Source organism: Phoenix dactylifera, chromosome 15, assembly GCF_051530095.1.
Source record: "Phoenix dactylifera cultivar Ajwa chromosome 15, Ajwa_hap1_PhDact_Kaust_v1.1, whole genome shotgun sequence".
NCBI lineage: Eukaryota > Viridiplantae > Streptophyta > Magnoliopsida > Arecales > Arecaceae > Phoenix > Phoenix dactylifera.
Window position 1 is genome coordinate 25,029,072 of NC_143204.1, and position 26,562 is coordinate 25,055,633.

Here is a 26,562-nt window from a genome sequence, read left to right on the forward strand (position 1 = left end):
CCAGCCGATATCCCATTTACTTTTTGCCGATGACTGCCTACTCCTGACGCGTGCCCGCGCAGCAGATGCCCTGGCTATCAGGCGGGCTTTGGCCGCCTATTGCCATGCATCTGGTCAGAGAGTGAATGCCCAGAAATCCTCTATCTCCTTTAGCCCGAGTTCGCCACCCGGGGTTCGACGTGGGATTCGGAGGATTCTGGAGATGCCTGAGCAGGACGGGACCTGGACATATCTGGGTGTTCCGATCACAGGTAGGAGACTGCGTGTATCTGAGTGCTCCGGGATGGTGCAACGGGTTCAGAGTAGGCTAGAGGGCTGGCGAGCAGCGTCTCTATCTATGATGGGTAGAGTTTTGCTGATTAGATCTGTTTTGGGCTCTATGCCTATCTATCTCATGACTAGCACGGTGGTACCGAGATCGGTCCTACTAAAGATTGAGCGACTGTTTCGGGGTTTTTTATGGGGCTTGCTAGGTGGGGGCCGTGGGGTGCACCTGGTGGCATGGGAGAGTATTTGCCTCCCTCTCAGGGAGGGTGGCCTTGGGGTGTTGTCTCTCCGGGAGAGACGAGAGCTGCTCCTCGCCCGGCATGCTTCCCGCTTCATCCTGGAGCCGCAGGGCCTCTGGAGCCGGATCATGACCGCCCGCTATGGGGGGTAGGCCAGGAGGGCGGGGTTCGAGGAGGGCGGGGATGTTCCTTTTTATGGCGTGAGATTGCGAGATATGTGCCCATGGTGTCGGATCACACTCGATGGCTGATAGGCGATGGCCACAGCATCGATGTGACCAGGGACTCATGGGTTGATGGCCTCCCCCGTGCCGCTGGCCGACTACTGTTAGTGTCGAGGCTGGGGAGGGTTTACAGGTCTGTGATCTTATGACTCCCGGGGAGGCTGGATGGGACGAGATTCGATTAGCCCGCCTCTTCGGGGAGCATCTGGCGGAGCGGGTTCGCTCCCTCCCTCTGCCACAGAGCGGTGGACCAGATGTACGAGTGTGGAGTTCCTCGACCAGTCCCAGAGTCAGGATGAGCGTCCTTTCTCGCATTCTTAGGCGGAAGTACGACCCTGGTCCTGATTGTGCCTGGATCTGGCGATTGGGCCTCCTCCCGAGGGTTGCGCTGTTCCTCTGGAAGGTGGTCTGGGACCGTCTTCCAACGAGAGCAGTACTTGGTGGACGTGGATTGAGGATCCCCCTGGAGTGTGGGATTTGCGGTGTGGCCGAGACGGTCGACCATGCTTTGTTTCGGTGCTCTAGGGCGAGGGACACTTGGCGTCTGGCAGGGGTCCCGCAGCCGGTATGGATCTGTAGGGACCAGTTCTTACAGGCCATGCGCCAGGGCTCGGAGTCCCCGACGCTTCGTCAGGAGGTGACTCGAGTGAGCTGTACTGCCTACCAGATCTGGTTGGCCAGGAACGCTCGTATATTCGGTGAACGATGTATGTCGCCGAGATTTGTGGTCGAGAGTGCCCGTAGTCAGGCGGCAGAGATGTGTCATGCCTCCACCACCGGAGGGACCTTGACAGCTCGGGACATCTGGGGCCCCCACCCTGCTTCGGCAGTATCGCACACGGTGTTTTTCACCTGGGAGCCCCCACCCCCGAGTTTCCTCAAGGTCAACTTTGACGGGTCAGTCCTGGATGGTGGTACGAGGGGAGGCGCGGGTTTCGTCATTCGGGACCCTTTCGCTAGGGTTGTAGCCGCTGGTGGCAGTCACTTATTTGATACCTCGGTTCCGAGCGCGGAGCTGAGTGCTGCCTGGGCAGGCCTTCGACATGCCCGGTGCGTGTTACAGGCTAGGTCTATCACCCTAGAGGGTGATTCAGCCACCGTTATCAGTTGGATCCGAGAGGGTCCTAGGGGTGACGGCAGTGACCACCCTTTGCTTCGCGATATATGGACTATGGCGAGGGATGGAGAGGCCTTTCAGGCCAAGCATATTTACCGTGAAGCCAATGGGGCTGCGGATTGGGTGGCTGCATTTGTAGCTCGCCATTCCGGAGACACTTTGTGGACTGGAGATGGGGAGTTGCCTTTGGCACTCCGAGGTATCCTATTTTTTGACTTTATTGGGTGTATTCGTACCCGCCAGGTATGATCCACCCGTATTAGCAAAAAAAAAAAAAAAAAAAAAAAAAAAAAGAGAGCCCGACATATTACCTACGGTACGTACATCTAGATCTGTTAATCGTATCGTCATTTTTAAATGTTGCCATCATTGATTTGTGCCTAGAATCCTTTCCTAGGAGCCTGACCCCAGATTGATACTTTTGTTCAACTTTCTCTTACATTATTCTTTCAAATTTTAGCCTGAAACAAGCTGAATAATCCATTGTTTCTTTGGGGCATTTGAAGAAATACAAGGGCCTATACCTGGACTGTCGTGAGTAGTTTTTTTTTTTCCATCTTCAGCAACTAGATAATGTATTTGAAATACATGAGATGTAAACTACCCTAAATCCCACATATAGATGCATGCAGAGGTAATTACATGAATCATATCATACATGAAACCAATCATAAATTTAATAATACGAACATGATAAGGACTCTGGATCTAGGCTCCGTAATTAGCGACTGCATGAAAACAAACCAAGAGCAAAATGCTGGGGCTTTCTATTTCTGATTTCTGAATAGCGACACAAAAGAAGTTGAGAGAGCATAATTAACGACTACTCACAACAGATGCAGAATGTGATATCCAAACATCGTAATATGTTATGCATGCTTGCAATAGAAACATTTTTCATTGACCACAATTTCATAGCCTGTATACATTGGAAAAGGATGGATGACAAAATGGCACAACGCAGAGATCTAGACTACCACCTTTACACCACCTCATTTCCCATTTCAAAGACCAAGTAGCTACATCTGCACGTAATGTATACACTTTGGGACGACCTAATGAAAAACTGAAGGGTGATATACGATATGCCCCTTTGGGCTAACTACCATGCTTCACCAAATTTTTTTAACTTGAGCTACTATGTACAGCCAACATTTGACAGAGCCCGAGCTCTTAAAATGGAGGTGCAAAACTTTTATGGCAAAAAACCAAAAGACCTGTCTGTTTTACGAATTCTCCACCTTGACTTCATCCACTGCTTCAAGCTCAGCCATTAGATTTTTGTAGACCTGTTGAACATCTTGAAGCTCATCTCCAAGCCTCCATGCTTGTCCAACAAAATACTGCATATTTAATAAGAAAATAATCATATGAAGTTTTTGATTAAGTAGTGCATGTTTCTTTTAGCATGAATATGTTGTTTAAGAGAGAGGCCAACGGGCATCTAAAATTAGCCTACAGTGTTGAAATGCCAAAGCTTGCAAATTTGAAACTAAAGATGAACAGTGTAAAGTTAAATCTCAGTGACCTCAAGGGAGAAGCAACAATAATTGGTTCTTATATTTGGAAGTTTCAGTTTTCTGTTAATCTCCGAATCTGCAACCTGGATATACAATGCTAAAATTGTCCTTAGCTTTGAGACATACCTTATGCAAAAGTAGTGTCTGCAATTTCATACTCCATGCACCTGAGAAGAAAAGCATATACAACAACGAGTTCCACAGGTTCAAGAATGGTTGAGGATTTTAAGAAATTTACTTGATGATAATTGTAGAAAATACTCGTGTAGAAAGCACCAGCAAAAAATCACTGTCATGAGTGCAGCTGGTTCACATTTTTTCATGATTTAAAAATTGTATGTTTGAAGAGCATACAATTAAAGACGATGTAAAGAAGTAACTTTACACGGCCATCCAACAGTGAGATGTAAATGCAACAGGAACACACTAAAATCAATCTAGATGGAGGAAAGAAATGCTACTTTAAGCAAAATATATCCTTATTTTATTTACTGTGCCCGTATATCTTGTTCTCTCGCATCATTGCTATGATTCTTGCACTTGCATCCCTTCATCATCATGCACAAGCTGCAGCTAAAAGACAAAAAGTCAGCTACGTATTTTAAGCTTACAAAGAAGGCTCCACTTTCTCCATCGTCCTAAAATGCAAACCCCTAGATTAGACGATGAAAAATACACTCTACATGATTCCCTTGCACTGTTTGGTTCACAAAATTAAAGTAGACATCTGGGGCCATGCTGCAAAAAATCTTATCGATCTCCCCTTTTCTCCAAATAACCTCCATGCTGCAAGATATAAGAGATGTAAGGTGAAGAACTTTTCTCCAAATAACCTCCATCTTGCATTTGGCATTGGCAAGTTAAAGATGCACAAGCAGATCCTTAAGTTCAACTACTCCTGTATTTAGACAATCCATCACTAACATTCCACTACACTTATAATAGTTTAGGTAACTTGATTAATTTCTCTTTCTCTGGCCTCTAATTTTCAATTAATTGATTTTATGAAGATCATGACCCTCTTTTGAGCTGAGGTTATCTAAATTCCATGTGCCTAGCTCTGAGACTAATCCCCAATCTTGAGCCAATATCCTCTCATTCCATGGTAACATCTAGACTAGGCAAATGGATCAGCCCCTTGCAAAACCTACCTTCAGAAAAGCAATATATTCATGAGTCCAAGGCTTCTTTTTCTCTCAGGAAATGAGAATAATCAAACAAAAAAGATATCACACTAAAACCTACCTTTTATTCTTCAATAGCCAACTTACAGGCAATATGAGAATGTTTTGACATTTGAAGCCCTGCTACCCTATCATCCATAGTCTTAACTGGACATTATTAAGCTGTAGATTTTGTTACTGTCAATCCAGATTTCTCTCCTCAAATTTCCTAACGCATTGCAAATGATTGCTTCTAGGAAGATGACCTTAACAAACTCACTCATTAGGGCACTAAATTATTGATGAGTGATGATTTTTTATTTAATAAAAATTCAACATCATAAAGTCCAGTTAAAATCACAATAACAAAATTACGGGCAAAGGTATGCTTAGCTTAAAAGGTGATCTCTGCCAGAAATACTCATGCTTATTCAGTTTAGATGTGCAGTTATAATCAAACTTAAAGTGGCAGTCCAATATAACAGAAGAAAATATGGGAATGAAACACAGTTTCATACCACCAAATAAATCTGACTAATCAAATTGGTAAAATATTATCAATAATTTCACCACCTATTTGTAATTGAAAACACCATAGAGGCAACAAGAAAACCATGTGGTACTGATTTTCATCTGCCCATTAAATGAATGATGTGATCTGACCATGTGTTCCTTGGAGAACAATTAGCATATGAGAAACTGCAACCGCACCCCGACCTTTTGCATCCCTGACAACCACCTCTATCAAACAGGATATAGCTTGTGCATGAACAATATAGGAAATTCACAGACTTTCTCTTAAAAAATGAGCTTTAATTTAAACCCAAGAGTTATTCAGCCTTCATTTTAGTCATTTAAAACATATAGAGGTCAGAAAGTTGCATTAAAAACACACAAGAATTACAAGAAGATGGCATGTGATCCTATAAGTTTCAAGCTCGTTAATAAATCGCCTACCAGATCCTCCATGTCCAAAGGCCTCATGTCATCGATGTTAAAATATTGATTACTAATTTCCAGGTTCCATAAGTTTACTCTGAGGTTTTCAGCAGATATGAATGTCTGACCATCATGCAAATGCATTATGAACTCATATCAGGTATTATTGGAAATAAGATCCTGCAGAAGAAAAATACATATGCAGTTTGTTTAAAATACGTCAAAATGGGCTGATTACTTTCAAAACTTCTAGCATCTCAACAGACCTTCTATTTGTTTTAATGATATGCACATAAACGTATCATGAGTTGATGATGGCAGTCCATACCTGTGAAATCAGTAGATGTCTAAGGCCTTTCGGCACCTAAGTTGTTGCAAAAGTAAATTCATGTAAGTTGTTTTATCAATAAACTTCTTTTTTTAATGATAAGATAGACAGATCATACATGTCTAGTATGAATACATCCAACAAAATCAGAAATTAAAACGTCATGAAGAGCAATAGGAACAACAGCCAAATCGGTCCACAACACTCCTCCAAAGTGCTCTGCCACATAAATGGCAACATAGTCCGCAGCCTTGTTTGCCTTCCGGTAGACATGCCTAGCACACAGGAATGCACACTCCCTCAAAATCCTCCGAATGTCGTGCAGGAGAGGATGTGCGTCGGCCATCCCCGCTTAACTCTGAATCCACCTGACCACCGTAGCTGAATCACCCTCGAAGGCTATGAGGTCAGCCCTCAAAACCTACTTCGCATAAATAATGCCTTCCCAAGAACTAAGATATCAAAGATCTGACTCCCTCCAGTAGACACGAATCTGGAATCCATACCTCGAATCACAAATCCTGCTCCACCTCTGCTGCCACCACCAGTCACACTGCCGTTAAAATTGGCCTTGAAGAAGCTCGGAGGTGGGGACTCCCAAGTGATGAAAACCAACCAGATCGCTGCAAGAGCAAAAGAGGAGTCCCAGGTGTCCTAAGCTATCCTAGTCCCGAGCTGTCAATAAACTTCCTTGATGTTAAATAAAACTAGGAGGCCTAACAAAGGAGTCCATTTGCTGCCCAACAGAAAAAAAAAAAAAAAGATTTTTCTCTCTCAAGTTCAGGAGCACCATGTCTATCCATCTCAGTTATCAACCTTAATATTACTCTCTTTATCTAGGCTTGGGAGAATTTCACCCCCATAACATGCCATAAAGTCAACATGTACAAATATATGTGAAATGTTTATTGCTGTTACTATGGGAGCATGTGACTTAAATAATGCCAAAAGATCTTGGGTCAGCTTCTCCCAGTGCATGCACTGGCGAGAGGTTCCAGGTTTGAACCAGGAAGGAAGCAATCACTGTATTTCTTTTTTTTTTAAAAAAAGGTAACTTGATTAAACTCTTTAATCAGTTATATTTACTAATTGTAGCTGACTAAGTTAACTCTTTAATGAGCTATATTGACTAACTGTTGCTGATTAACTTGCCCCTAAGGGAAAGATGAATTCTATGCTTATTACTAATAAGACCATTGTTTTTAGAAAAAAGGTTTAAATAGAGCTATTTTATGACTGAAATGCCTCTGGCATAAAATGCTTATCGGTAAGAGTTAGTTATCAAAAGGCATATGGATCTACATCATGTGTACGATCTCTAATTTAAGGCACAAACTTTACACAATATACGAATATGTAAATCCAGTATATGATGCAACATGAGAAGGATTATGACCAACCTCTCTGAACATAACAAGATTGTGACCAAGTTGCTCATAGCTCCTGGACACATTGTTGTTCTGTTTGCTTGTGCCATTCTCAGCTCTAGGCTGAAACTTTGCGCTTGGCTCATTAGCGATGTTAGAGACTAGAGGGTTACAGATAGGTAACATTGTTCCAATGTTATTTGTTTGACTGACCTCCATTATGTGGATAATTGCGTTGACAACTTTTTCTGACACTGTTGTTTGCATGTGTGACTCTTCTAAAAGCTTCTCGAAGGGAAAGTAATGCAACATCATAACTCCTCTTTGTTACTGATGCTTCCTCTGCAAATTTAAAAGACCGTACACATATATCATTAAAACGTTGTGCAACAGATTCTGAGCAGTCACCATGCACAGTGTAGCCTTCATCCAAAACATGTCTGCTCTTTGCATCCTTTGTCCACCGTTTCAGTATATAGAAAGATGGAACTTCCAGAACACCTAATGCTAGGAAAACAGCCAATGCATGTCGACAAAGATAACCTTTAAATTCAAACAAGCGGCACGCACAACATACTTTTCTCTCCATGGTATTCCACACAACTTTGTACTCCTTCTCTAACAGCCTTCTGGTTTTCCTCTTTTCTTGCACTTCATAGGCCTTTACCACATATGTAGCTATGTCTCCATTTTCTTCACTTTTTGATGCAAAAACAGAAGAGATTCCTAGAACCTCCATCTGAAATTTTTCAAACATGTTTCTCGTGTAGACATCTGCCAATTGCAACTCAAATGGTGACGGATGTGCTCTCTCCTTGGTCTTGGAGTGAAATGACCAGAAATCTTCTTGGGCTTCATCTTCAAATTTACTTTCTAAAGCTACCTCATACTTATCTAAAAGCTCCTTTAAACCAGTTTCACGGGTGATGAACTTATGAAATATGGTGCTTACACTTTCATTTCGTTGTGAGATAGACATCCCCGCAAAAAAGGTGTCCTTTAGATACAATGGGACCCATTGTTGCCGATCCTTGTATAAACTTTGCAGCCACTCCTCATTTACAAGACCGAAACGATGAATTAATTTCCACCACCTCCTCTCAAACTCATCAGCCGTTGTAGAGTCATAAATGCATTTATTGAGTTTTTTCAAAAAGTTCTCACGAGCTTCACAAACATCACCTAGTTTCTCAGGGACCCTTTTAAGGATTTGCCACAGGCAATAACGGTGACGAGTCTCAGGGAATACCTGTGAAATTGCTGCAGCTATATCTTTGTTATAGTCAGAAATTATTGCCTTTGGAGGCCTGCCTGACATCGCATCAAGCCATCTTTTAAACAACCACACGAATGATGCTGTACTCTGATCTGCAACCAATGCACATCCAAGCAAAATAGACTGCCCATGATGGTTAACTCCTACAAAAGGAGCAAATGGCACCTTATACCCATCAGTCAAATAAGTGGTATCAAAGGTTACTACATCGCCAAAATGAGTGTATGCCACCTTAGCCTTGGCATCAGCCCATAATACATTTTTCAAGTGTTGCTCCCCATCGAATTCCACTGCATAGAAAAAAGCAGGGTTTTTTGAATGCATATGAATGAACAGCATGTGAATAGCATGTGCATCTGCTGGTGCAAAGAACCTTCTCTGCCCTCTATCCATATGGTTTTGGCATTCTCCATCTTGACCACCAGATTGTTTGCCAGGGGCGGCCATCGCGTATTTGTGTCCAACACCTGCCATGTTGATCCTACTCCTGTTGGATATACGATTCTTCATATGAGATCGAAACAAACACACGTTCTCCAGATCAAGCTCATGGTTATGTTCCTTGGCAAAATGAACTACCTTCCATTCCTTATTAGCCATTCTCTTCACTTTCAGCGCTGCACGACAACCGGTCCTCCTTGCACTCTGCGAGCACTCTGCTTTCTCATTAGCTGCACTTTTGCCTTCTTTTGTACAGACATACCATGCTGCAATCATCTCATTATTTGTCTTAGAACGGCGGCACAATTTCTTCCTCACCCCAAAACCCATATGCTTAGCATACTCGTTGTAAAGTCGATATGCTGCCACTGCTGATTGGAACACCATACCAATGGAAGGCTCTGACCTTGTGCCTCCAACCTCGTCAGGGTTCCCTGCCAGAGAACTCACTTCCAAGTCAGTGCTAGGGTCAGCTAGTTCAATGGCAGCTGAACCCCTTATTAAAGAAGCCGCCTCCTCCTCCTCCTCCTCCTCCTCATCATCATCATCATCATCATGATCATCATCATCATCACTGTCGTCGTCGTCGTCAACCAAGCCAATTTCAGCAGCCAACTCAATGTCTTCAACATTTGCTTGCTTTTGAGAGCTCCCATCATTGGTGCTTTCCATGCTATACCCTACCAGAGCAATACTGGTGGAAAAATCTATCATCGTCTTATAAATTTCGCATCTAATATATGTTCGCAACAATTACAAGATATTTTCAGTCAAATTAGCAGTCAAAACTTGTTTGTCGAAAGGCCAATCGTTAAAGGGCACAATAACTAACAATTATTTAGATTATATTATTTTTTCCTCTCAAATTAAAGGAAAGAACAGCACTCGTTATTCTTCTTGTTTGTTTATGCTTCCCAGCTAAACTATAAAAAAAATTCAGCCTTCCTTCTAATGACGACAAAAGTTTCACCAGATCGATCGCTCAAAGATCAGTTACGGAGTTACAACTAGATGGAGTCCTCGGCCACCTCTATCATGCGTTTCTGGGAGTGGAATCAAAGGAATTTAGAGAAATCACTCACAAATACTTCAAAATAGAGCCTCTTTTGCAAAAGAATGGGAGTAGAATGGAGATCACAACTAAGCTACTCAAACCCTAGGCTAATAGAAAGCGGGGAAAGAGAGCATAAAGGAGAAGGAGAAATTCCAAATTTTGTTCAGTCATATCACGGAAGAGGAGAGAATAGTAGGGGGGGGCTCACCTTTTGGGAGGCGTTTCAGGAAACGGGAGAGAGGGCAAGGGCCCTGAAAAGGGGCGGCGCTGCAGATCAGCGTCGGAGCGCGGCCCGGCCGGGGTTTGCCAGCCGAAAGAGAGCACGGCCGATAGCAACGCCCGTGCAGAAACGCTCCCACATCGCACTCTCGACCAATGGCGCTTAAAATTCGGGGTACGGGCCCTACAGGGGATGGAACGTATGGAACGGCGTTGCTGGAAGCGCGTCGCCCTCCTCGAAAATATTGGTAAGGGCCGTAGGTGAGAACGATGGAACAGTTGCGGACGGTGATCGAAAAGGGCAGTTTGGTCATTGCGAAGAGATAAAGACCAAATGGGGGAGTAGATGCGCTCGAGGATGCATTCCGAGTATCCGAGCGGGCGATGAGAGGGGTCTACGGTCTTGTCTGGATAAAACCTCTGGTTCCCTCTGACCGCATACAAATTCTGTGGGAAAGCATAAGCTCTACCGTCCGTTTCCACTGATGGTCATCTCATCCGTCCGTGCATTAATGCGATAGACGAATGGGTAAGATGTTTGTTATGAAGCGAAAGCCGACGGGAGATCGACTGTTTCGCGTATGAATTTATATGCGGAAATGGTGGGGCCTAAGCTCGGTCGGTCTCTGTCTAGGATTAGGAATTAACTGGCCATTGCCTTCAGAAAGCCCGAGTGCCTCGAAGCCGCTTTTACGCGACTCTCTCCTACTGCGGTCTCTCTCTCTCTCTCTCTCTCTCCGGCGTCTTCTGATCTCGTCGAACAGGTGAGCTCCCGATCTTTCCTCCTCTTCTCATCAATCCGTTCCAGAGCCTAATATCTCTTCCCGATCTCGTCGCCAAAATGATCTTTCGATGTTATCTCGCTTCTCCACTCCCTCTTTTTCGACTGAAAGTTTCCTCGATCATTTTAGGGTTTTTTTTTTTTGCCTTTTCTTTTTACTCCATGAGCTTATTTATTTGGTGAGGTTGTTTGGGCAATTTCTTCTTGGAATTCTAAATATTCCAAAGTAAATTATGGGTTGCCTTTGTTATAGACTTTGGATATGATACGTGCTTCCTTCTTGCCTCAAATGATCTGGATCATCTGGATTGTTTCATCTCATTTTGAATAACCGTTGGTCTATGCCTTATTCGTTTGTTCTTATCTGATTGATTGATGATCTTCTTTGATGAACTTGTATCCTGGGCGATGATTAGACGTATAATATGTTCGAAACTTTTATTCTATTTGTTTTCTTTCTTTCTTCACAAATAGAGGACGTGTGTTTTGAGTGTTCCAATTCAGACGATGCACTTGGGGCGAACACCGGTTTTGTTTGAGCTTCTGACGTATTAGCATATCAGCGAGTGAGTAAATACGAATAGCTAGTTATCTTGCAGCAACTAAGCATGCTAAAACATAATTTCTGCCCCACAACCTCAACATCTGATACCCTCCACTCGTTTCTGTTTGAGATTCCCTAGTTTTCAGCGTATGCATCAGATTACTGCACGATGTCAAGTTGCTGACCAATGTTTGAGCCTCAGATTATATTTGTTTGATTGTTTCTAATGCATTTTTGTGTGCTGCTCCAAGAAAATGAAAACGAAAGAGGACCTGAAAAGATTGTCCTTTGTGTTTAGAAATTTAAACATTTGCTGCTGTTTTGGTTCTTGCAGATTGTAGTTTTCTTTTTGGAACTCATGCTGTGATGTCAGGTCACTTTTTTAGGGATCATCATATAAGCTTTGCATTATGCGACCATCTTCTTTGTTAATTTCGCTGTAATGATTGTGTGTCTTTTCCTAACTTCTATATTTTTTTGTTGCTTTTTTTTGAAGAAAAATGATTAATCTTTTTAAGATAAAGGGCCAGAAGAGAGAAGATGCTGCAAATGCCAATGGAAGGGCTCCTGTCAAGAAACAAAGTGCTGGGGAATTACGTCTTCATAAAGGTTTCTTTGTACTTGAAAGTGATCCGTTGTTGTTGTGGATATTCATTAACTCCTTGTTGCTTTAGAACTAATTCTGTTTTGACAAGTTTCAAGAACTTCTTTCTGTAATTTTGTCCACGCCATAATGATCGAGTTGTATTTATCTTGATTCTTGCATATAAATTATTGGTGGAAGGAAACACCAAGCTATTGAAAGTTTATTAACCTAGTTAATGCACATAATTGAATAAGGAAACCTCTCATCCGTCCATTTAATCTATTATTTGGGACTCGAGCTGCTCAAACACAGGGATTTCTAATTCTCTTGTCTGGACTGACTGCTTCCATTTTCCCTTTTTTCTCTTTATTTCTTGTTAAGCATCCATTTTTGCTCTATTGTCTCCATTTCTGCCATAATATCCACAAAAGGCAATGAGAAGCATGGATTTTAGCTCTCAAATTTAAACTGATAAAATTTTAAAAATAAAAAGAGTTTAAGACTTTTTACTATTTTAATCTAATGCTAAATTGTGTTCTAGATATGCAATTCTTTATTTGTAATACCTTTAAATTTCTGTTTCATATAATATTATCAGTCAGGAACTTTTTTTAATATTTGGTATTGGTGTTTCACATTTTGCAGATATTAGTGAGCTTAACCTACCTAAAACCACTACTATTTCATTTCCCAACGGAAAGGATGATCTGATGAACTTCGAAATCAGCATTCAACCTGATGAAGGATATTATCAGTAAGTGATCTTTTGCCAATTTACCAATCATCTTGGGAAAATACTTTTTGATTTAATATTGCATTTTGTGTGATTTTGAATGTCAATAATAGTAGGTATTAATTTTTCGAATTCATGGAAATTCTTCATATCCTTTTTTGTTTTGCTTCTTATTGACATCTATGCTACATTTTTTTTACATATTTTTGTTGCCTAGACTTTATACTACTTATCTGATGTAACTTAACTGACTTCTATTTTTTAGAGGTGGTACATTCATTTTCACCTTTCAAGTTTCTCCTTCATATCCTCATGAACCACCGAAGGTGAAGTGCAAGACGAAGGTACAATCTTGGTGTTTATTTTTTTCTGTGTTTATAATTTCAAGGCAGTTCTTTACTGTTTCAAATACTTGCTGATTTCATAAATATTTAATTAATTTTTAATGCAGGTCTACCATCCAAATATTGACTTGGAGGGAAATGTGTGCCTAAACATTCTGCGTGAAGACTGGAAACCTGTCCTCAGCATAAACACTGTTATTTATGGCTTGAATCTTCTTTTCATGGTACTTCTTCCTTTTCATTCATGTGGGTGATCATAGATTTTCTATATCAGTCCAATCACAAAAAATAGTGTATATAACTTTCATTGGACCTTTAGTACAGCAGATATCATTTTATGCATATCGTAGTATTCACTGACTTGATTCAGGTGGTTATGCATGGCCGTATGGATATATCTTGATAATAATTAGTTGGAGGGTGACCTTTGCCAATTGTCCAGCCTAAGACGGATCGCTTTTTCCATTAATTGTTATTTTTTAAAATAATAGTTAATATCATGACTTACAATATCACATTAAAATCCAAATAGGTAATGCTTGTATGATCTCTTGTTAGTTCTCCTTCTGGTTGCACATACAATGATTCTTTTTTTTTTCTTATAGGCCTCTCATATACTCCTCGTAAGTCCTGCACTTATTCCTATATCTATTAACAGCTGATAGTACAGAATTTAAATCTTACAAAGCGATCACGGGTATTATATTACTGGATGGGTGACAATAAGTTTTCTTGACCATAAAGGACATTTAGAAGATTTATATGCCTTACAGGTGGGTTAGGCCATGACACAGCAAGGGATGTGTGAAAATTTTAGTTTGTAACAATTAGTACTGCACAGATTATGACATTGGTAGCAGATAAGAGTCATGCTCCCATGGCTGCACCACTTCGAATTTCCATCCTCTCTGACTCTGTTCCATTTCTTAAGGGATATTTTTCATTTGGACTATTTCCAGATACTAGTGATAATGCACGTGGAGATGCAAGTGACTGTGAAAGATTTTAATTTTAGATACGTTAACTAAAATCTGAATTTTTAAAAAGACCTGAAAATAACTAATTTATAATCACCTAAAATCTGGTAAATTATATCTCACCTTTGTCTCTTGGTTCAGAAGTCCTTCTCTACTTCCTGCCCTGGAATTTCTCAGAGTCTAAATTTGCTAAGATATATATTTTTAAGATTCCTTTATTCTATAAAAATTTAGCATGCTTTAGGTCTTCTAAAAGGGAATTATAATTAAGGTTTTTTTTGGAACGGAAAAATTGGAAATTAAGCTGCTTTTTTATAGTTTTAAGGATAAGGATTTGTTATTTATATTGTTAGTATTTATTTTGTCTAAAGTTGAGTTGCAGAAAGGGATGAAAACAAGAGAGGCCTACAATCTAGGGTGACTATTGCAAATGTTCTGAAATATAGCTGCTTTACATTCTCTTTGGGCAATTTGCAGCTATTGAATTTAGCTAATACATATTGTATATTGCAACGGTACATTTAATATATATACATATATATATATAGCTTTTTGCAAGAATAGTGGCATTTTATTAGAACCTTCATATTCATGCACATCTGATGATTGAGCCAGAGAATTTGAAATAAGAGTGAAATCTGTGGAGGAGGTTATGGTCATAAAGAAGCGATGGGGAATTTCTAGAGATGTTTCTTGCAAGCTGAAGGATGAATATAACTGAGGATTGGGAAGTAGAAAGAACCAAGAATCAATTAAGAGAAGATGAATCTGGTTAACTGGTAAGAAATTTTTAGAGGATTTGGGTAAAAGATGCCCTGCTTTGAGTAAGGGTGAGGGCAAGGATTTAAAAAGGGCGGGGTCGTCCCAATTTTATCTAGGAACAGGATGTTATGGATATCCCGTCCTAGTCCATTCCCTGACATCTCATCCCGACACTCAGGATGGTGCCCTGTCCCCGCCATCCCATCCTTATTTAAAGCTTTGGGCGAAATCATTTGGGGATCTTGGCTCAAACATAGATGATAGTGTGTGCACTGAGTAGATCATGATGGATGGAATTAAGAGTTATGGCATAAATGGAGGCCTAAATGATGGATGGAGTTAAGAGTTCTTGCCTCTCTCTCTCTCTATGGGGATCTTATTGGAAGTAGAGGATAATTGCTGGAGCTCAGGTTAGGAGAAGATAATTCTAGTCATCATGTGAAAGGCTGATGCTACATGTTGGACACCTGCCATGTGATATTGTCATATGATCTTGTTTTATTGCTTAAGGGTGCTTTATGAAACTTATCATTTCTTTGTTTGTTCATGAATTTGGTCATGTCTATAGGTCTGCTGATGTGGAAGGCACTGCATCTAGAGCAACATGGGGATGTTGCACGTGGGACTACTTTGCCTTCTCCATTCTTTACATCTGCCTTTCACCATCAGTTTATTTCTTTTAAGTTATCGCTTAAAAGAATTGGGAAAAAAATCTCTGCTGGCTTGATTTTATATGAATAGAGCTTATTTTTCACGGTTTTTATGAGTAAAATCTTACTTTTATTTAACCTTTTTCATTATATATGCAGCAACCCAATGATGAGGACCCCTTGAATCATGATGCAGCGGTTGTTTTACGTGACAATCCTAAGTTGTTTGAGAGCAATGTGAGAAGGGCAATGGCTGGAGGTTATGTGGGTCAGATCTACTTCCCCAGGTGCATATAACATGATGCCGGTAGATTGGAGTGCCCGTGTTTCCTCATCTTGTGTTTCAAGTTTTAACGGCCCTTGAGCTCTGAATTCTGTCATAAATTGTTGTCTTTTGGGCTGCAATTTGTTTCGGGGTGTAAATACCTTTGAAACCATGTAATCGTCCAAGAAGGGATTCATTTGCTGCTGCAATGCGTGAAACTTTTACTGGATTGGGATCATTTGGAGCGTGGTATAAATTGGTGAATTAGGCCAGGCACCTGGCGGGGATATGTATTGGGAACATGTGCTTATATTCCACTCCAACCTTAGCCCTATCTTTTTATAGAGTTTCTTCATTAGATCTGGCGAGGCATATTATATTCCATATATATTTTGCAGCAAAATTTTGATTAATGGTGGTTGAATAGCACCAAATTATGTGATCAATGTACCTGAATGATAATGTTCATATTTCTGTTTCGTGCTCTTGGCACTGAATTTTGCATGGCATCGATGAGTCTTGGTTGAACTTAAAGAGTAGGCTCTCTCAGAAGTTGGTCCAGGACGCCCGTTTTTTCTATTTCTGTACAGCCACACGTTCTAGTTGGCAGCGGAGATTTTGTTGTTCTGGAAAAACCTGGCCAAAGAAGAAGTCAATCCGCACGACGCTGTTTTAATTGATAAGGGTGCAGTCCTCGCTTGTTGCTGCTACCGGTAAGCCTGTTCAATTTAGCCTATCGCCATATTCGCGGGCTGGAGTAGCTGAGGACGCTCTTTTCACGGGTTGGCATGGAAGGTGGCCCAGCTCATCCTTTTCTATTGTGACGACCGTTTCTAGGTTAGCTGCATGCAAATGAAACTCGCATGATGTGCTGTCTTCCCGCTGCTGCATGTATTAGGGGTTCTGTGCAGGTTCAACTCAAAAAGTTTCCTCAATATCCAATGTGATGTGCGTACATGGGGTGCAACAATCATGGTGCGGTGAATGTGTTTGTGCTGAACTGAAGTGATTTTAGAGGTAAGAAGGTGGGAAACCAGAAACTGTAGTAACCGAACTAACAGCTGGTATATAATTACAATTGTGCGTTTGTTTAACAGTTTCACTGTTTTTTTCCAAATAAAGTAGCATCCGCTTGAAAGAAAGAGATAATTAAAGTTAAAAGTGGTATTTGATTCAGTGAGCATCGGCACAATCGCATGACGTCCTGTATTTCTCGTTTTGGGGGATTCGTTACTTCAGCAGGAGGGGACGGGCTTCAAAGGTAACATTCTTCTTCTAGAATCTCCCCGTTCCATTTTTGGACTTCTATTTGCCATGCCTCGGAGTCTGCTTATCTCGCATGATGGTTTCTTTTTGCTCTGTTCTCATGCTTGGGATGTGTTATGCTTTGCTCTACGGCCTGCTCGAGAGGGGTGAGGTTAGTGTAGCCATCAATGAGCAGCGTAGCTACACAAAGAAAGTCCTCAGTGCAATGCATGATGAATTAATCCTATAACATCTGCAATATAAGCACCTCCTCTATATGTACATGAGCTGATCTGTTTGTACTTTGGTTTGCTCTTGGCTCATATTTGGGAGATTTCTTCTCTTTTCAATGATTCCCAGCTCAAGAAATCTGGGGTTTCTACGTGTTAACGGATTTGCCCTTCGATCATGGTTCATGACCAACCAAGGAGGGGGGCCTGATGGTGTGTGTGCGTGTTTGCTGAGTGGCGTCACCTCCGAGCTTGATTTATTTGCGTGCAGCTTTCGTCGTGCCAATTCCACCGAGTGACATAGGAAAATTATAGGGCTCTAGTGACTTGTGTTGTTGGTGAATTTGGAGAAGAACGACCGGAGACAAGAAGGAGAGAGCATATAAAGCTGTCGGCATATTAAGGAGAAATAAGAAAGTAAATTATAACCTCAATATTTGATAGGGGTTTATTGTAATAATCCCTTGCGTAAAGTCTGAAAACGGAAGTTGGTGGGTACATTGCTTGCTGGGATCAGCTCAAACAATTTATATATCACAAAGAAATTATCATATGCTGGATCTGAAACTGCTCTCGGAACATGCATGCTGCAAGTACTTCAAAATCCAACATTACAATTTGAAAATGAAAGCTCGACATGGCCGATATTACACAAAACACCCTGGCTAATTTTAGTATTAGAGGGGATATCTGCAAATTGCAACAGCACCCAACAGTAGGTTCAACGGAAATAGAGGAAGGTTGCTGACGCTAGCACAAATCTGCCGAGCATTATTTCTAAAGGAACGATCTATCCCATGTATAAAACCTAAATTTAGCATGCACTAATTTCGGTAAAAATGTTTGCTAAATAATCTCGCATGTACTGACATCAGAGAATCGTGCGTGTCGACATCAGTCCGAACACGACAAGGCATTCATTCTTCAAAATATATAGAGCCGTATTATAATGTTTTTTATTCTTTTTGTAAACTATCATACACTGTAGCGGATGAATGATAAAATGGGACACGCATCTTGATAGAGGACCTCAGAGGAAAGAAAGTAGGGTGGTAGACGGATTGGATTAGATTATATACAAGTCGGTTTAGATTTGGATCAAATCAAAAAATTCTAAATTTGAATTTGATTTTTTTATGAAATAAATCAGAATTTGATACTTGAACCTGCAATGTTCAATAAATAGATAGCTTGCTAAACCTATTGGCATGTTAACCTGTATAACATGTTAACTTGTTTGCTTAACTCTATCTGGCCTGATTATTATATATATATATATATATATATATATATATTTGCTAAAGAAAAGAGAAAGAAGGAAAAAAAAGGATGGGCCCATCTCCGCATAGCAGCCTTCATTAGGCCTCCACTCCATCAAGAGAATGTTCGATGCGGATAGAAATGACGGTGTGTTGGGCATTCTGACCGATTTTACTTATATTCTTTTCAATCCGGCCCGATTATTGAATAAATTAAATAAATTAGATCGATCGAGAGGCAGAGATTAAAATTCGATCTGATAATTAAACAGTTTAAATAGGTCTACATGCTTGCTTGCAACCTAAACTATGTAGCTCAAATCCGAATCATACTTATTGCAGATCGATCATGAAACGGGTGTTGACGGTCACGTCACATTTTGCCGGCCCTAAAACGCGTGCTGTGGCTGCCTGGCGGAGACCCAAATCCAGCTCGCTTCCGGAACCCCGACGGAGAGGGAGGGAAGCGGCGGGCAGCGAAGCCAAAAGAAAAAAAGACAAAAGAGGAGCCGTAAAAGGAAGCTCGTCTTCTCTCCTTCCTTCCTTGGATTTCCCTTACCCCTCTCTTTTTGTGACAGGAGAGCAAGGATTAGGGTTTGGGGCTTATTTGGAGAGGTGCGGAGATGGGGAATATATTTGTGAAGAAACCCAAGATCACGGACGTGGATCGCGCCATCCTCTCCCTCAAGACCCAACGCCGCAAGCTCGCTCGACACCAGCAGCAGGTCCCCTTGTACCCTTCTTCCTCCTGCTTTCCTTCAATCTATCTGGATATTCACATGCTTCTGCATGATCGAAAAACAATAAGATGTCTTTTTCCTGAATCCTCGATTTCTTATTTGTTCGTCGATGTTCCAATAATGGCTGCAAGAAGAAGGGGAGAGGGCCTTTAATTTATCTCGGTTTTCTCGATTATTGTGTCTCCTAGGACGTATCCTCTGCTAAATCTAGCCATGATCTCGTTTTTATAAATCACATCTTCTGACTTTATCTCCATGCCCCAAAGATTGATAATTTCCCCTCCCTCATGCTTTCCTTGACCCATCGAAGTAGAAGGAGATGCTGCTGGTGAGTTGCTACTCCGGTTCTTCTCTGGATGTGTTCCATGAAGTTTTCTCATATAATACTGGGACAATTGATTAACGGTGAAATGCATCTGGTCAATCAAGGGAGTTCATTTTAGGTGCTACTCTGACTAAGCGTCACCAATAATTAACCTGTCAGAGTTACCACTTTCTTCTTTCATTTTCTCTTTTATGGGCGAGATTCAAAAGCCCCGCAACCCACAAAGAGAGAGAGAGAGAGAGAGAGAGAGAGAGAGAGAGAGAGAGAGAGAGAGAAGTTTGTCATTTGATATCTTTAAATGTTATCATATTTCATGCCCAAGTAAGGCACTTATAAACAATATTCATTAGAATTTAAAGAATATACTTGTTTCTTTCTCTGCATTCCTTTGTTTTATTGGTGACAAGGGGAAAGTACTTATTATACACCAATCTCAGAATATATGTATCCTTTTCTTCGTAAAAGTTGCGAATAAAAACCAAAATCTTGCAAATATTCATTTTGTTGAGTTGTGTTTGGTCCAAGTGTTGTTAATTTTCTTCTCTTTCCATATTACCTTAAGCAATGAGAGGCTTCAAGGGTCAAGACATGATCCATTTAACTTTTATGATGTATTATGGTTGGTCAGCTCTCAACCTGACAACAACCCTCGATATATGAGGTTCAAAGTCTTGGAAGATGCAACTTCGGATCAGTTTATTTCCCTTCTGAGCTTATAAACAGTATAATATTGACTTTCCCATCTGAATCCCTGACCTTTTGCCTACGAGTATCTTTGTATACTGGTATGAATATTTAGTTAGTCTCAATTGCTCATTCACTATAGTTTGTGAGAATGCCTGTTTGAGCACTGTTGTATCCCATGGATTCTGTTCTTGGGCAAACTTTGTTGCCTGTAAATTCTGATTTCCATCCACAAGTATGTTATAGGACCATTTGTTCGGTGGACATTACTTATCCATGAGGTCTTTGTGGTTTCAAGTTCAACTGACCATCCACTTCTTAGATTAACCATTCCAGCCCTCCAGCCCTTTGTTGCATGATATTTTACTTCTTCTGAAATCCATTTCCAATGTAAATATCACTCATGTCTATCCAGAAGCCAATCAACCTACGGACTGGCTTTCCAAGTTGGACACTGGGCAATGGACCAGCATGCATTGGACTTCTGATTTGCCTGAGAAGCTCCTTTACCTGGCCAACATTGACCACAACATGACACTTTTTACACTGCATATAACTCCATAGGCTTTAGCCTTCTTGGCCGGGAAAAGAAAATCCACTTTCTCTAACCCATTTTAATCCTTTTCTGAGCAATGAGATGCACTCCTTTCCTAACTGCTGTACAAGTGTATTGGGAACTGGCATCTGTCTTCTTCCCATTAGTTATGCGACACCAACCATTTGGTTGTCATGGTTAGGGACCAAAGTAACTCTGGTCAAAGTTATATCTTAGCAGCTTGTTTAGCAGGTAATGCGTATCCTAAACCACAAATACAAAGCCTCCATCATCCGTTTTAGCACCAAAATCATGCCTTTTCGGATAATTTAGGGACCAATATCTAATTTTTATGATAGGAGTGCTCAAGGTCCTCCATGCTGGTAAAGTTTGCTTTTGTTTTCCTGCAATGCTTGTTTTGCTTCAGCAAATTTGGAAAGGACCCACCCTTTTGGTTTTCATGTCTGAAGGTCAGTGGATATAGTGGTACTGTATCTTAGACTATCTGCATAAGCTCCAAAGCTTGATGCACTGAATCCTTGTTTGATGAACTTATAGGAGATGCCCTTTATGAATATCTAAGGCATTTTTTTACACTTCTAACTTCATTTTTGTGCTCTTGTTCTCTGTTTTTCCCTCTCCAGCTTGATGCTGTTATTGAAGCTGAGAAGCAAGCTGCAAGGGACCTGATTCGAGAGAAGAGGAAAGACAGGGCCCTCCTTGCACTAAAGAAGAAGAAAACTCAGGAAGAATTATTGAAGCAAGTTGATGCTTGGTTAATTAATGTTGAGCAACAAGTATGTAGTTACATGTGAAGGAATGCATGTGTTGTAGCAGTGCAAGATTTTGTATGGTGCATATTTTTCAGTTGAACTACATAAAAATGGTCTAATTGTAGCTGTCCTCTTTCCCAAATCATACAGTAATATCTGTCTGCTTTTTTTGCTTGCTTCAGTTGGCAGATATTGAACTGGCAAGCAAACAGAAAGCTGTATTTGAAAGCTTGAAGGCAGGCAATAATGCCATTAAAGCTATACAAAGTGAGATCAATCTGGAAGATGTTCGCAAGTTGATGGATGATACAGAAGAGGCAAAGGCCTATCAAGATGTGAGTCTTATTACTCTTTTTTTCTTGTTCTTTTTTATTTTTGCATTAATGTTGCTTTTAGTTGAACCATTTGGAGTTTTGCATTAGATAGCAAGTAGAAATAGATGCACAGGCTAGCATGCAACTAACTAGATATAGATATCTCTCTAGAAATACAAAGTATTCAATATTTATCTCATGAATGATGAAAAGCAATTCTTAGCCCAGTAATGTGTGGTTGGCTACATGAATCTGGCTTGAATATGCTTTTGGAATGATGTGGCGTGGCAGAAGTCAGCCTTTCAGCTGTATGTTACAGCTCCAGATTCTGTGTGGGTTGTTATTATCTGCAGCATATCTCCCGTGAGATGGGAATCAGCTGTGAAGTGGAGACGATGGAAGGGAAATTGTTGAGATTTTGGAGGACAATTGCTTGCACAATCTAAAATTCTTTCCAATTTTGATAGTCATCTTTCTTAGATGGGTTTTGTGATCCAAAAATCTTTGGATTGCAGGTTATAGGCCTCATGAATTGTACTACTTTATCTTCCATTCCTCCTCCTATGGTAACTCCTTAAGATGTAGGAGTTATCCTGGGATATGCCAGTTTGCATCCAAACAGGTCTTAAGATTTTGACAGATACCATAATTGTGGACATTGTAAAATATTTACATCATTGTTTACTCGTCATTGGTAAACTGAAATAATTTGTGTTATAGTCTATGGCTATTGAACAAAGAGATTAGGTTCAAGGTAAATCATGTAGTGCCCAATTTGCCTAACTGAAAATTGCTATGTGAGATGTAATACAGGTAATTCTTCTTGGGGCAAGGAATTGCTTTACCTTTATCTGCGGTGGTGAAATTGATTTATTGTGCAACCTGGCTTGTGAAAGAGAATGAAAAGAAGAGATCAGCAAAACATGACGTGGTGTGTGCGCATGCACATGCACAGTTGTGTGGGCGCTGGTGTATGCAATGCACGCATGCATGGATTTAGCAGTAGCTTATCTACAAAAATCTTTCACATTTTTATGCTCGTACTGCTCTTGCAATACTTTTTTGTGCTTTCAGTGCCCCATGATGCCTGTTACCAGCTCTTTTATAATTTACAACTTGGTAGGAGGAAACTCATATTTAGGGCACTGCACCTACTCTGGAATCTCTTTAGAAACTTATTACCACATCCACTGTCAAAACATTACTTGTTCGAAATTTTTGAGAGGTTTGCTTTCCCACACCCAAATTTGCTTCTACTCTGCTACACTTGCTCCTGCTTCAGGTAACTAAGATTCATGATGTTAGTTCATAAAATGCCCTGATTTTAACTGTTTCCTTCACCAAAAGCGGATTAACCTAATCTGACCTCGTAGCCTCATAGCACGATTATATCTGACTTGTCACTTCCCCACATGCTCAATCCAATCTTCCCTCCTGTAATCATTTGGTGACAAAAAGCCCAAGACAATGGTCCTTTAACCTCCTCTCCTTTAACCTTCTCTCTTGTTGCCATGGATGGGACCCTCTTCTGGTTGTCTCCTCTGTCTTCAACCTTTTTTCTTGCTTTCTGTGTCTTCTTTCTTGCCTTCTTTATTTCCTTTCCTTTTCATCTTTTGAGTGTGTATTCTGTTTTGATCAGTACTCAAGATTATGGTTCAGATCATATGGACTTCCAATGCAGACTGAGAATGTTTCAAATACGCAATTGCATAATCGTGGATTTTGTATTGCTACTATGATTAGCAGCCAAATGGACACCACGAGAAATTAAGTAATGCCTAATTTCTGCCAGCTGATCCAACCTATTTTCAGCTAAAGCAATAAAAAATAGTCCAAAATAGAAATCTTTTTATTTTTACTTTTATGAAAGTGCAGAGATTAATTGTTGCGGACTCACAGACTTGGTAGAAGATTTAATGGATAGGTTTGGTCTTCAGAGACAAACAAGCACAGTCCGTGCTTATGGTTTTCTAAATCATGCCCTGATCTCTTGCTGAAAGCATATTTTGGCTTTTACGATGGTTACTATATTATGACATTGTTGTTTGATACAGAAACTCTTCTTTTTAATGCACTTCATTGCTTGGAATAAATGGCGCTTCCTTTCAATTGTCTTTCCTGGCTCTTTTTTTCGGAAAATAAAATAAAAATGAATGCATCCTGTAAGTATAAAATCCCAAATATGGGGCCAAACTCTGATCCTTATAATTATATTCTACAGCAAGTTATTGACTAAGTTAATGTCTGAAGAATACTTTCTCAGCTAACCTGTTCACTGTTCTGAAGTTCATGGCTTACATTTTCTTTTGTTACCAAAGGAAATCAATGCAATCCTAGGCGAGCGTTTATCTGCTGAGGATGAGGAAGATGTTTTGGCAGAATTCGAGAACTTGGAAAGTGAGGTATGTTTGTTAATTTCTTTATGGAATCAAGTCTCTTAAGGTTTCTTATATTGTTAATTCATATCCCAATATCAATTGAGACAAGTTCAAGGGGACAAGGAACTTATATACCTTAACATGAAGGGCCATACTGATAGCATGCGTTAAATATTAGAAATAAATAGGCAGCTTCTTGAGCCTACAGTAACAGGAGCATCAAACTGAATCTTAGTTTCTGATTAATCAAATCAACGTTGCTGGATTTAATTTTGTTCTCATATAAATGAATTTATACTGCTAAAAAATGTTCTGCTTGCAACAATCAGGTAAATTTTATTTCTTCGTATGTAGACATTTCAGTACGCTTTCTTATCTAATACAAAATTTGCCTTTTTAACATGGCAGATCACCCTGCAGTCTTTGCCAGCGGTTCCTGCTTCATCAGTGCCGTCCACAGAAGCAGCTAGAAAGACACCTAAAGTGCAGCCAGAAGCGGGACTCCAAGTTGAAGACAAAGAAGATGAGGTTCTCGAGCTTCCTGAAGTACCTACCACGACCCCAGTCCCAGCGACATCAGATGACATCTCAACTAAAGCAACAAGGATAAAAGGTCTCTCTTTCTTCTTTCCATCTTCTCTCTCTCTCTCTCTCTCTCTCTCTCTCTCTCTCGCACTTTGATTACTTACATTATTCTGATTGCAGTTTTGGAGGAACCACTACCTGCTTGAATGACGGATTGCATTTACAAACGATCGACACTTCCAACTGCTTGGTTCATGCGGTGATATCTGGATTTGTATAGTGTGTAAAAATGATATCTTTGTTCTTTTTCAACCAACTTTTATCCTTCCATCTCGATGTCAATGTAATGTTATCGGAATGTTTGTCAACCTGCTCAAAATCTGAAGTGTATCTGTTACTCCTTGGACTTCTATTTGCTAAATTATTTTGGCTGCATAAAGAATTGCGTCACATGTGCAATTATAGAAAATATATCTGCTGTATCTGAGCCATGACTTCACCTCTTGGAAGTTTGGTTTGCTGCTGCTTGTTGGTAGCATTTACGAGTGTCGAGACCTATCAGTCCAGCAGCACAAAACGAGTGGGCAATGCGGGCAGTTGGCTGACATGCGATGGGATTGCTCTGCTCAGGTCTCGCCTGAGGTCACTGACAATGTATCAATTGATAAATGATTAAATTTGTTTTCGTTTGAAAATTGTGTTCATCATTGCGTCTATTTGCAGTAAGGGTTGAACGCTGCCACACTGGTCTTGGCCCTCCCCTCCTTCAATCTGTGCCATAATGCTCTACTCTCTGTCAGTGTTTTGGATGAATTTTAGCTCGAAAAATCAGTCTATTCAATTATTTCTTCCGGTGAGTGCATCTCCAAGTCGCCGAGTGCAAGGCCTCCCCATGGAGAGCGACTCGGCGGTGACGAGGATCTCGATGGAAACCGTAAAAAATCGATCATTGAGGCTCCAAAAAACTATGACAGTTCCTTTTGCGGCTTCTGTTGGAAAGTCAAAATCAAGCGATTATTGGTTAGGGTTGTGTCGGAAGTTTGCGAGCGAGAGTTCACGCAGAGAGTGTTTGCGGGATGCAAGAACGAGGATTGGCCATTGCCATCTCAAACAGGAAGGAGGTTTGTTGCAAGCAGGGCGTACATGAGCTATTCAATCAGCCCAGCTTTGAAAAGAGTACGATATTGTTGTACTTGACAATGCATTTTATGAGGCATTTGATATAGAGTGATCGTCACAAGATTAAGAATGATATTGGTGAAAATGATGAGATTGTTATATTTAGTTGCACCATAGTGATCCTACATGGAATGGTCTCAAATCACCTCCATTTCTTAAATTATTGCCCAACTGAATCATAGAATATTCGTTCTTAAGATCAGATATCCAAGATCAAAGATGATAATCTTAGACTGAAATTTGGGGATAAAAATACTTTTCAATCCCATAAAAAAATAACATATCAATATATCTAATATATTATATTAATATTATAAAATTATATTATATTGATATTGCATATATTATATTTATAATATATATTATATTATAATATATTTATGACGTCATATTATTGTTCATGCTTGATGTATAATTATTGAGCTTGGGATGCTTTTCCTATAAGCATTCTAAATCAGTTTTTTTTTTTTTTTTTTTTTTTTTTGAAGCAACATTCTGAATCAGATATTTGTAGCATCTTAAGACAAATCATTACGTACACCGTTCTCAACAATCGGGAGGAGAATTTGTGGGCAAGAA

General features: G+C 40.3%; 3 protein-coding genes across 14 annotated transcripts; 2 read left to right on the top strand and 1 right to left on the bottom strand.

The window, feature by feature from the left end:
* Positions 1–2,714: 2,714 nt before the first annotated feature.
* LOC103711577 (protein FAR-RED IMPAIRED RESPONSE 1-like) lies at positions 2,715–10,523 on the bottom strand. Of its 11 annotated transcripts, none has more exons than XR_005515253.3 (4): positions 10,144–10,487; positions 7,198–9,561; positions 3,494–3,534; positions 2,715–3,190 (listed from the first exon to the last, which is right to left on the bottom strand). XR_005515253.3 is itself a non-coding variant. In XM_088711905.2 (2 exons), exons 1-2 carry the CDS (start codon positions 10,466–10,468, stop codon positions 7,361–7,363), a joined length of 2,526 nt encoding a protein of 841 aa, XP_088568031.2. In that variant the 5' UTR covers positions 10,469–10,523; the 3' UTR covers positions 2,715–7,360. The 11 variants fall into 11 exon arrangements, 3 of the variants coding, with proteins under 3 accessions (XP_088568031.2, XP_089783768.1, XP_088568032.2); XR_016398579.1 differs by having other exon boundaries at positions 7,198–9,575; positions 10,144–10,360; XR_016398575.1 differs by lacking the exon at positions 3,494–3,534 and having other exon boundaries at positions 7,198–9,588; positions 10,144–10,488.
* Positions 10,524–10,719: 196 nt separating this feature from the next.
* On the top strand, positions 10,720–16,275 carry LOC103711578 (NEDD8-conjugating enzyme Ubc12-like). 2 transcript variants are annotated; one of them, XM_089927643.1, is made up of 7 exons: positions 10,720–10,918; positions 11,976–12,088; positions 12,711–12,819; positions 13,064–13,142; positions 13,250–13,366; positions 15,450–15,500; positions 15,691–16,275. In XM_089927643.1, the coding sequence occupies exons 1-6, from the start codon at positions 10,746–10,748 to the stop codon at positions 15,456–15,458; spliced, it is 600 nt and encodes a 199-aa protein (XP_089783769.1). In that variant the 5' UTR covers positions 10,720–10,745; the 3' UTR covers positions 15,459–15,500; positions 15,691–16,275. The 2 variants fall into 2 exon arrangements, with proteins under 2 accessions (XP_089783769.1, XP_008796012.2); XM_008797790.6 differs by lacking the exon at positions 15,450–15,500.
* Positions 16,276–18,886: 2,611 nt separating this feature from the next.
* LOC103711588 (vacuolar protein sorting-associated protein 20 homolog 1-like) lies at positions 18,887–25,246 on the top strand. The gene is made up of 6 exons (XM_039134413.2): positions 18,887–19,255; positions 21,459–21,611; positions 21,770–21,922; positions 24,220–24,303; positions 24,688–24,892; positions 24,985–25,246. The coding sequence occupies exons 1-6, from the start codon at positions 19,154–19,156 to the stop codon at positions 25,008–25,010; spliced, it is 723 nt and encodes a 240-aa protein (XP_038990341.2). The 5' UTR covers positions 18,887–19,153; the 3' UTR covers positions 25,011–25,246.
* The last annotated feature ends 1,316 nt before the right edge of the window (positions 25,247–26,562 follow it).